We start from the raw sequence: 10,404 nt of genomic DNA on the forward strand, positions 1-10,404 counted from the left end.
AAATGGCGTCTTTCAATACCCGCGAAGCTGCATGAGTTCAGCCGAAGTCACAGAGTCCGCTTAACCTGGTTCGTCGCAAAAGCTCGGGGTATGAGGCACAACCTTGCGATCATGCAGCAAGCCGTCAGAGTTGGTCAGGATGGATTGTGATTTGCCGGACGCCTCCGCAACCGGTCAACATTTCGAGGCATTTTACCTCCATATAAGCACCGACGACGCGGTCCAGGAGGCGCTCTTGGTACAGACCGAAGGAGAGTTGCATGAAGTGCAAAAGCCACAAAGCGCAGCTATTCGGCCAAGTTTGTGCTGTAGTTCGGGGCCGACAGGAGCTGGTGTAGGGATGTGCGTTTGGAAATGAGGCCCAAACCCAGGACCCCAGATATGTGAATTTGCATCCCGGCTCAGATGAGTGCCGTTGAGTCCGGGCACGAAACAGATTGTCTAGGGATTTGAGCCCGATTAAGGCAACCAAGCATCCTTGACCCGATCGCCATCACAAGACCCGGTTGCAGCCGGCATCTTGACAACGGCTACCAACTCTGACAGACATGATATGACGCTCCATGTCAATTCTCGCCTTCGTGGTGTTTGTGAGGCGGTGTGTTGGTGGCCGGTTTGAACGATGAACATAGCCTCTGTCACATTGGCTGTCTGATACATACTATGGCCGAAGCTGATGCTCTCTAGGTTGAGACTATATATATATAGATAGGCCTTCCTGATGCTACAATGAAAGATTTGGAAAAATAAGAAACTCAACTGACTACCAAACTCAAACACCACAAACGGCAACAACTCCTGACATCACTTACCATGGCTTCTTCTCTAACCTCCTACGTCTTTGATGATGAAGGCATGACTTGGATTACCTGTGATCTATGTGCTGGATCCTTCCAGCGTGGGTCGTATGTTCACTACCATCTCCGTTGTATCTCAGCTTTACTGACTCTGAAGCAGTGGGTTATGCCAGGCCTGCCATGGAACCAAACTTCGTAGAGTTTCCTACAGCTATCTCGCTACAGGATCCTCCCCTCCCCAGGTTCAAGGAGGCACCACCCCTCCACCACCTCCTCCGTCCAGAGGTGGCCAGCATGGCCGTTCTCACGGAGGCTCAAGTGGCTTCAGTGTCTATGGTCGTCGTTCTTGATCACTTTACCTCATGGCAGACCATGGTCAGTCTTGCTAAGAAATGTCTTTCAGGACATGTATGAGAGGGGACAGCCGTATCAGGCTACATACAAGTGTGCACACTCAATTGTTTGAGATACCATGTGATTTGCTTTTATTGGAGTGGAAATCTAGCTATGGGGCGATTTTGGTTATGGCCGTCATTTGTCTGGTGTCACTCGTTTCGAGGCTTGACTTGATTTACTCTGATCTTTGGTTTGAAGGATGAAGCTGTGCTGCTACAGGAGCAACAATGGCAGCTAATCTCACTCCTTAAGAAATAAAATTCTCTCGAAATATGACATTTGTAGCTGTGCCGATCTGTTTCTTAACTCGTATACTCGACATCAAGCCTAGAGCGCCTGAGATACAACCGATTTGCCTGGGTCGTCAACTGTTGAGTGATTCGTATGAGGTTCTGTGTATCTCATGTGTATCTCCTTATCTTAATAACACTGCGGTTCCCCTAAATAATCTCTCAAATTATCGCGGTAACTGTAGGCTATTCAATGGTTGTCTCTTGGTCAACTCATTCATTAATACAGCATTTGACGAATAGCATCTCCTCCTCTTGCCCCGCGTCATACCGAGAGCTTTACTATTTCGTAATGAACCCCACCCCCACTTCCATTGGATCACATCACTCGTACCCCGATGCCGGCACCAACCCTCATCACTATTTCCATATCTTTCGCCATCTTCATAACTTGCTGGTTTTACTCTTAAACGATGCGAACTGTCCTTAGCCGACTCGCGCTTGCATCTCGATCTTTAACGACCTCAGTATCACCGCTCTCACTATTCCAACGAAGCAACCCCTCCATCATCCGCAAGATGTCGTCTATCACTGAACCAGTTCTTAAGCAGCGTGTCAAGCTGTCTCTCATTCAACTCGCTTCTGGCTCTGACAAGAAGGCCAACCTCGATAGTGCAGCCTCACACGTAGCCCGAGCAGCTTCTTTGGGAGCAAAGATTGTTGTTCTGCCAGAATGCTTCAACTCGCCTTATGGAACAGATCACTTCCCTCAATATGCAGAGACTCTACAACCTAGTCCGCCGTCTAACGATGCTGCGCCCTCTTATCACGCCCTCTCAGCAATGGCCGCTGATAACAAAGTCTACCTCGTTGGTGGGTCAATTCCAGAATACAGCCCGGATACGAAGAAGTATTATAACACAACTCTCATCTTTGGGCCCGACGGTGCCTTGTTGGGTACACATCGTAAGGTGCATCTTTTTGATATCGACATCCCTGGCAAAATCACATTCCGCGAGTCAGATATTCTCAGCCCTGGTAACAAGGTGACACTTGTTGATCTTCCTGAGTACGGCAAGATTGCTGTTGCTATCTGCTACGACGTTCGCTTCCCTGAACTAGCCACCATTGCAGCTCGAAAGGGTGCCTTTGCCCTTATCTATCCTGGCGCTTTCAACACCACAACCGGCCCTCTTCACTGGCAATTGCTCGGTAGAGCTCGAGCTGCCGATAACCAGCTCTATGTAGCTCTCTGCAGTCCCGCACGCGCTGAAACGGGCTATCCTGCTTACGGCCACAGTCTTGTCGCCGACCCAATGGCGCAGGTTCAGGTTGAAGCAGACGAGAAGGAGACCACTGTCGACTGGGAACTCGACCCTGAGAAGATTACCGAAGCGAGGAAGAACATCCCATTGAACACTCAACGAAGGTTTGATGTATACCCTGATGTAAGCGAGGGAAAGGTTCAGTTTGAGGAGCCTTGAGAGTCTCGAGACTGCTACCCCTTTGAGCGGCATATAACAGCTAAGATCGAAATGCATCACGGGACAATGACGTAGGATATATTGAGCGAGGGACCAAAATCCTTTATTTCATGACTCAATTTGCAGTAAAACGCCAGAGTCTTTTCCTTTTTGGAACACATATATACCTTTGCGTCCGTGTTAATCTATGTGTGACCACCTTGGTCATTTCTTTTTTATCTCCGTTGATCCCTATCCTGCGTAAACTCATAAAAGTAGCCAGCCATCCTACTCAAAGATCCTCGACATGGTACACGGCCTTACTCAAGAGCCTTCTGGGCGAACTTGGGAAGGACGAAGCTGGCCTTGTGAATCTCAGCAGAGTAGTATCGGCACTTGGCGTCCTCCTCCTCCTTGGTCCAGGATCGGAGAGGGGTCTTGACATCGGCCTTGGGGTCCTTGGAGCAGACCATGAAGCCAATCTGACCGGAGGGGTAGGTAGGGATGGTGGTGTAGGCGTACTCGGCGACGGGGAAGATAGCCTGGCAATCCTTCTTGAGGCGGGTGATGAGGGGGAGGTGAAGCCAGGGGCTCTCGGCTGTAAGCAAGTTAACGAGTCAGTGTAGTCCCAGAAGAAACTACTATGCAATACAACAATAACATGGCGGATCAGGAACAGCAGAACTGAACGGACGAACGCGGCACACGTTAATCAACAAACGAAATGCATGCTATCGCGGGACTACCGGAAGCAGAGCTGGGAAAGCAGCACTAGCTTCTGGGAGCCCCTAGGAGGGAAGCGGCACCAAAATGTACCCATCGAGGGAGATCCCAGCCACAGCGATCAACTTTGATCTGGGAGGGTTCCCCGATTCTGCCGTTCCTAGGGACGCCAGTTACTCTCCTCAAGAAAATAGGGAACATACAACCTTGAGTAGTAATGACACCGCCCTCGCGGAGAGCGTCGTGGAGGAGCTGGAAGTAGCTCTTCTGGAAGAGAGCCTCGGCGGGACCATCGGGATCGGAGGAGTCGGTGATGATGACGTCGAACTCGTTCTTGTAGTCGTTGAGGAACTTGAAGCCATCGCCAATGTGGGTCTTGGACTTGGGGTGGTCGAAACCGCAGGCCATGGAGGGGAGGTGCTCCTTGGAGAGGCGGACAACAGCCTCGTCGATGTCGCAGAGGGTGGCCTCCTCAACACAGTCGTGCTTGACGATCTCACGGAGAACACCACCGTCACCACCACCAATGACAAGAACCTTCTTGGGGTTGGGGTGGGAGTTGAGGGCGAGGTGGGCGATCATCTCCTGGTAGGAGAACTCGTCACGCTCGGTGCACTGGATAACGTTGTCGAGGACCAGAACGTTGCCGAAGTCGGTGGACTTGAAGATGAGGACATCCTGGTACTTGCTCTTCTCGTGGACGAGGACCTTCTCGACGCGGAGGGTCATGGCATGGCCTATTTGGTAGGGTAAGAATTGAAAGCCGTTATCTGAAAGGATTGTATGTGCCTACCGGGCCACATGTCCGAGATCTCTCGGAACCAGCCATCTGAAGAGAATGTTAGCTTTTGCCGACAAGAATTGAAAACTCTGAGGGAATTGGAGTGTATGCAAAGATCTTGTTGTATGGAGGGGAAGCGTAGATTGAAGAGCTGAGGCTATCGCCATTGTGTAGCGATAAGCTCAAGACCTTGAACTCGAACTCTTAGGAGAACCAATCATCAGGTCATAGGCTTCATCTTCCCGCAGAAACCGTTAAGAATTGAGTGACCAGATATGTGCATGATGATCATCATGAGAGAGGGGCAGGGTAACGCGGGGCAGTAAAAAAACATGACATGAACAGCAAGAAAAACATACCCTTGATGGTAGGGTGGGTGATCTCCTCAGAAGACATTTTGCTGTTGGAAGAGTAGAAAGAAGGGAAAGTTCGACGTGACGTAAATGCAAGCGACGAGCCGAAGGTGGAAGTGGTGATGTTTCGTGGAGGTGAAGAAAAAGGCGGGAGTCTTGACTTTTTAAAAAGGTGCATCCATTGCTTCTGGAGCAACTGGTGTACACGGTTGTACAGGTACCCGCGTCCGCGCCTGCGAATGCAAGAGCTCCCGGTCGTAAGTATTAGTGGGGACACAGCCATGGCTTTAGCGGGTAAAAAATTTGACGCCGCCCACACAGAAACAGAAACTGGTGATGGCACCGTCATTTTTTGGGCGTCGATCGATTGGGGCCCCAGACGATTATTAGGCGGTGATTTCAAGGTTGCTGAGGCATTACTGGGTACCCTAGACAACTTTGTCTCACTGTAAAGGGTGAAATAGACAACTCTCTCCTGTAAAAATTCTTTCTTGGCACGCACTGTTAGTGCGGTGCTAGGAGCGGGATTTTCTGCAGGCCACGCGACCACACAAAAACTGCGGGGACGCTATCGGCTCCCTAACAGCAGTTTTCAGAGAAGGAATTTGGAGAGTTCGCCTTCTCTGACAACACCTTTGTCGGATCTAATGGCGGCACCTCAGAACCAGAACGCCTTAGATATCGGAGGACGGTGCCCGTGGCATCGGTAGCGACATCCTCCCGATCAACGACGCCGATTGCGATGGGTTTTTCCCCTTTGAAGGCAAGCCGCACCGCCGGCCTCTGATTCCTTCCCAAGGTTTTTCCCTGCCGCCACGACATACGACTACGAGCTACAACTTGGTTACTGGAGATTGTGGACTGCGTCAGCAGATGTAGCGATGCGTGAGAGAATTCTGGTCGGTGGAAAAAGTCGACAGTATGCCCCCGAACCCGCTGACGGGTGACGGGCTCGAGAAAATACAGCGCCTTTTGTGCCTTGGTATGCTGGATGGTGAAGGAAGCGGGGTATCCTGTACCTAGCTAGCTCAGCACGTCTTTTGCTCCAGTAGGAGATTTGGCTTCGTTACAGCCACCCAGACGAAAAATACACAAACAAACAAACAAACAAACAAACAAACAAACAAGGGTGAAATAGAGTCACGATATAACGCATTGGCCGTTTAACCATGTTGTACTGTTCTTGTACTTGGTCAACGCTAACGTTAAATCTTGTAACTCATTATTCTGCCCAATTGCTGCCATTTTCGGCTTAACCGCGCTAACACGTCAGTGGGACAAGACAAGAGATCAAACAGTCCATAGCACACAACGTGGGGTGGTGGAACGACGCTTTGGAGAGTTGAATATCAAAGGTAAAGCTGACTTGACCTCTCTAATTATTTCCTCTTGTGGTAACTCGATCTTTCACCCCAGCATGATCCATATTCGAAGCGGGCCATGGAGATTTTAATTCTGAGCTAAATGGCTTACTGACAGTTCAAATGGGGATATATAGCTACGAGACGCATCACATTGGTCACTTCACATTGGTGACTTGAAATATACCTCGTAGCGCAGTTGGTAACTGAGTGGGTTTACCTGTTGAAATCATTTCCCTTTCTCGTCTCTCATCACAAGGCAGAGCATAAGGACCATGTGTTCAAATAGAACAATATACATCGCTTGTTTGGTATATCCTTCAACAAGCTCAGACAAAGAGGAGGATGTGAGCTGATATCGTGATACAAAAGATCCTTCCCAGATTTACAAACTTTTTCCCGCTATCAAGGCACAATCTTCCAATATCCAGAATCAGAGGACACCCAACTTCATCTGAATAGCATTGACTCATCCAGCCCATAGAATCGTACGCCCTTGTTGCCCCTCTAGCGCCATTCACCCCCCAACCTTGATTGCAGGAACGCCTCATAAACCAGAACCTTCCTGTAAAACGCCAAGCATATAATTATAAACACACAAGATAATGGAAATGCCAACCATTGGTGGAGATGGACATGTGTACAGAGAATTGAAAATAGGGCTGCCTTCCTGTTGTTTGGCAGCAATCATATATAACGTACTTCGAAAACCTCATGATCTGTTATCATCATCTTCGTGAATGTGAAACTCAGCCGCGTTGTTATCTGGCCACGCATTTTGTGTACTGGGATACTCAGAAGGCTGGCTGCTGACGTTGCTGCCAGGATCAGTCTGGTGAGGATCAACGTTTTCGCCATCTGAGGCCTCGCGCTGGTCCTCGATCCCAGGCCACGGCTCATCTTCTGGAAGCTGCCAGCCCTGCGAAACTTGTTCTATGAGAGCTTGGTTATGTGTGACGATCTCCATGTCGTTCACGCTTTCAGCGTCTTCCATGTCTTCGGATCCGCTCTCATAAATCTCGATGTTAAAGTCAGAGTCATCGTCGAAGTCATCCTGGGCGGGAACAGGAGCAGCACTTCCTGCGCGAATAGGTCGTTCCTGGAGAGGGGCATTGCTGTACGGCGTAGCATAGGCAAAGGGAGTAGTGCCACGCGCTGGTTGACGATCATGAATTCCAAGAGGCATTGGACTCGGTGAAGCAGTCCATCTGGGTGTGAAACGATGGCTAGGTGATCTTGTGCGGCGACGCTTCATGATTGCCGACTGGGAGTTGGCATGCAGAGCTGGAGACGAGCGACGGCTCTGTCCGTATGACGCAACGCGGCGTCTGCTGAGCGCAGGCGAGGCTTGTATTGGGGCAGACATGGGCATTGAAGAAGTTCTAATGTGAGGTGGGCGAGAGCCCCGTCTGCTGAGCAACGGTGACTGAGCACGTGCCATTGACGGGCTTGCAGATTTAATTGACTGCAAAGCTGGATAAAAGGTCTGTGATGGTGATGAAGAGGTTGGTGCCTTGTCATGTCGCACGCTCATGGAGTTGCTTGCACTTGGTGGCTCATCAAGCTGCTCAACCCAGGACCAGCACTCTTCGTAGGGTTTGCCTTCGTCTAGTGAGGCTGATGGATCAGGGGCGACCGGACTCATTTCCCTGAGCATCTGCCACGTCCAGCCCATTTCGTAGGCCTGAAAGTCCTGAAGGTAGGCATCAGGATGAGTTACGAACAGCCTAGGCTCAGAAGCTCTCATCATGACTTGGCTCAGGAACTGAACATCCCACACAGCTGGAGTCATCATCTCAGCAGGACTGAGGAAACGTAATCGTGAATCCTTATGGATTTTGCGAAGGGGGACCCAAGTGGATTGAAGTCCCAAAAAAGAAGATGAGCGAGGATCTGTCGTTTGTGGACGAGAGAAAATGTTCATCTCGCGAAAGAGGTGACCGAAGGCTGCGTTCATAGCCATGGTAACGCTACGAGCGTCTGAGCCCTTGACAGATATCGTCTTGATTAGACCACGGCTGCGCAATCGTCGATCAATAACGCCTTTGTCTGCGCAAGCTTTAGGCAGAAGCCATTTCGTATCTTGATCTGAGACCATCCAGTCAGGGTAAAGCGACATCTCAGACCGTAGAGTTGCAGTGCTGTGTGTCATGGGTAATTGCGTCCAGTCATCGTTGGAGATTTGTGGCTCGTTCTTGAACTGCTGTGCCTCCTGCCATACCTTTTTGAGGGGGAAAGGCAGAAAGACCACCTCGATCTCAAATGGATGATTCGGGGATGGCATCAGCGACTGTAATTGCACCACCTGTGCTTGTAGAGATTGGACCTGACTCCAAAGCTCCTGTGAGTGGGTTGGCCGACTCGTGGTGCTGGTCGATACCGATATCACACTGGCGTCATCGCCACGGCGAGATGTAACGCTATTGCTGTCGTTAAGAACGCTCTTGTTATCATTAACAAGTTTTTCCACTTCCTCAACGCGACTTTCTAAATCAGTCATGCGAATGTCGGCGTGATCATGCTTTTCGTGGCATTCCTCATGTCCCGCTGCTGTGAATGAGACCGTCTCCAGCCGATCTAAACGCTGGTCGTGGCCGCTGACAATATCAGATAGGTTCTTGAAAGCGCGACGCGAAACAGCTGCATTGAAAGCTGTAGCTCGGTGTTCGGACTGGGTTGGTGTGCTTGCGCGGGGAGTGTCGGGTGGTTTGTAGTCCTGGGAAGTCCACGTAAAAGAGTCGGCTGGTGGCGCCTGGTTCTGAGGCACAGAAGTTGGTGGAACATCCTGGGTATTGGCCTGAGTTGAAGGAGGTTTCTCTGCTGTAAGTCCATTAAGTGTGTGAAGTCCCTTTCCTGCAAACGGCCGGAGATATTTGGCTTGGGCGGATGAGGTTGTCGATGCGGTTTGAGAGGCAATCAAACACTGGGCCGGTATTGGTGGAATAGCAGAAGGGCAAGACTGTGACTGAAGAAGGCCACCCCAGCTCAAGGTATCCGGGATTGAGGCAGAAGCACCGAGGTTTTGGCTGGCAGGAATCCTTGAAAATTGGCCGGTATCCGCGGATATTCTCTGGTCCGACAATCTCTGGTCTGGTGTCCTTTGGATGAAAGAAAAGGCTCCTGCATTAAAACTCGAGAAATCCATTCCGGGTATCACAGGGGGCGTCTTGATGGCAATGTCCACTACTGGGCTTAATGGTTCTCTTCCGGTCCTGGGTCTTTCATTCTCTTGGCCTGGTATACCCACCTCGGGCTGCTGGACATCACGAGATCCCTCCTCATGATAGCAGGCGTGGTGATTGCACATACACCATTGGGATTGGTCCGGTACAAGGTTGCCAGTTGGACAACGACTCCAGAACCTCCGGCATCCACATCGGGCTCCATTGGCACCAGGATTTAGGTCCACGAAACCGCAAGCTCCTCCTGGCAAGCTGGGAGTCGGCGCCTTGATCGCGACAGCATCTGTGTATATATCGAAGGCATTTGGGGTGAAGTGAGACGGGTCGAACGGGGTCGTTGCCATTGGAAGCTACACGCGCTCATGTCGCGAGGTCGGGATCGAAAGCGAATGGGTAGATAGGCTCGGGAGCCTTCGAGGATTGAGGTCCAAGTCTGGGAGGGAACGCTATACAAGAGATATATATAGTATGGCAATTGGTCGATGACAGCCGTGATGATGTGTCAAGGGCCGCAACCAGGCCCAACTGGACAGGGTCGCAGGCAAAACGGCCGCCTAATTTCAGTTCATCGCACTATAAGATCAATTAGAAGAGCTGTCCAGGTCGTCGAGGTTGAAAAATATCCAGGCGCAATCCATAAAACCCGGGCGAGGAAATGGAACAGAATTCCAAGGCATGGATGAGACTGACCAAAGCGCGAACAGAGAAGGGAAAGCAAACGAGCGAGCGCTGATGGAGGGAACGGCGCAATTTATACCATGGAAGCTCAGGAGACGACGAGAAATCGCAGGCGAACGGGAGAAGAGCGGGCGAGAAGGAAAGTCGCAAGAGCACGAGGCACAAGACGGAGGGGACTCGGAATGTCTGCCTGCCTATGGAGGAGGGAACAGGGCGAACAAGGCGACTGCTTTTCGAGTGGTTCACGGGGACGGGGATAGGGAATCATATTCCCCCACAGCAAGACACGCCTCAACAGTGGACACACGCGCGAATCCAGTTGATGCACTATTGCCATAAAAGGCAAGTCATCATAGCTGCCTTTACACTGCAAAATATAGCAGAAATACAGTACATCCAGGACAACTCAATCGCTCAAATTATGAGCAAAATAATGATTT

General features: G+C 50.6%; 4 protein-coding genes across 9 annotated transcripts; 2 read left to right on the forward strand and 2 right to left on the reverse strand.

The window, feature by feature from the left end:
- Positions 1–813: 813 nt before the first annotated feature.
- On the forward strand, positions 814–1,182 carry FOIG_07370 (uncharacterized protein; the record flags this gene model as incomplete). The annotated part of the gene is made up of 2 exons (XM_031206913.1): positions 814–905; positions 955–1,182. 2 exons carry the CDS (start codon positions 814–816, stop codon positions 1,145–1,147), a joined length of 285 nt encoding a protein of 94 aa, XP_031064032.1. The 3' UTR covers positions 1,148–1,182.
- Positions 1,183–1,457: 275 nt separating this feature from the next.
- On the reverse strand, positions 1,458–4,999 carry FOIG_07371 (spermidine synthase). Of its 6 annotated transcripts, none has more exons than XM_031206915.1 (4): positions 4,750–4,999; positions 4,403–4,438; positions 3,816–4,346; positions 1,458–3,484 (listed from the first exon to the last, which is right to left on the reverse strand). In XM_031206915.1, the coding sequence occupies exons 1-4, from the start codon at positions 4,919–4,921 to the stop codon at positions 3,207–3,209; spliced, it is 1,017 nt and encodes a 338-aa protein (XP_031064034.1). In that variant the 5' UTR covers positions 4,922–4,999; the 3' UTR covers positions 1,458–3,206. The 6 variants fall into 6 exon arrangements, with proteins under 6 accessions (XP_031064034.1, XP_031064033.1, XP_031064035.1 ...); XM_031206914.1 differs by having other exon boundaries at positions 3,813–4,346; positions 4,750–4,941; XM_031206916.1 differs by having other exon boundaries at positions 1,458–4,346.
- FOIG_07372 (nitrilase) lies at positions 1,811–4,467 on the forward strand. Its single transcript, XM_031206920.1, has 2 exons — positions 1,811–3,502; positions 3,560–4,467. Exon 1 carries the CDS (start codon positions 1,897–1,899, stop codon positions 2,905–2,907), a length of 1,011 nt encoding a protein of 336 aa, XP_031064039.1. The 5' UTR covers positions 1,811–1,896; the 3' UTR covers positions 2,908–3,502; positions 3,560–4,467.
- A 1,276-nt stretch (positions 5,000–6,275) lies between the features above and the next one.
- On the reverse strand, positions 6,276–10,230 carry FOIG_07373 (uncharacterized protein). Its single transcript, XM_031206921.1, has 2 exons — positions 9,977–10,230; positions 6,276–9,859 (listed from the first exon to the last, which is right to left on the reverse strand). Exon 2 carries the CDS (start codon positions 9,628–9,630, stop codon positions 6,817–6,819), a length of 2,814 nt encoding a protein of 937 aa, XP_031064040.1. The 5' UTR covers positions 9,631–9,859; positions 9,977–10,230; the 3' UTR covers positions 6,276–6,816.
- Between the last annotated feature and the right edge of the window lie 174 nt (positions 10,231–10,404).

The sequence above is a fragment of the Fusarium odoratissimum genome (assembly GCF_000260195.1).
Source record: "Fusarium odoratissimum NRRL 54006 unplaced genomic scaffold supercont1.10, whole genome shotgun sequence".
NCBI lineage: Eukaryota > Fungi > Ascomycota > Sordariomycetes > Hypocreales > Nectriaceae > Fusarium > Fusarium odoratissimum.

Excerpts from the sequence above, each read along its gene's own strand:
- FOIG_07371 (XM_031206914.1), bottom strand. The coding sequence starts at position 4,921 with ATGCACCTTTTTAAAAAGTCAAGACTCCCGCCTTTTTCTTCACCTCCA. Across the intron at positions 4,347-4,402 it reads GATCTCGGACATGTGGCCCG|GCCATGCCATGACCCTCCGC; the intron begins GTAGGCACATAC and ends CCTACCAAATAG. Across the intron at positions 3,485-3,812 it reads TGTCATTACTACTCAAGGTT|CCGAGAGCCCCTGGCTTCAC; the intron begins GTATGTTCCCTA and ends ACTTGCTTACAG.
- FOIG_07373 (XM_031206921.1), bottom strand. The coding sequence starts at position 9,630 with ATGGCAACGACCCCGTTCGACCCGTCTCACTTCACCCCAAATGCCTTC.
- FOIG_07372 (XM_031206920.1), top strand. The coding sequence starts at position 1,897 with ATGCGAACTGTCCTTAGCCGACTCGCGCTTGCATCTCGATCTTTAACG.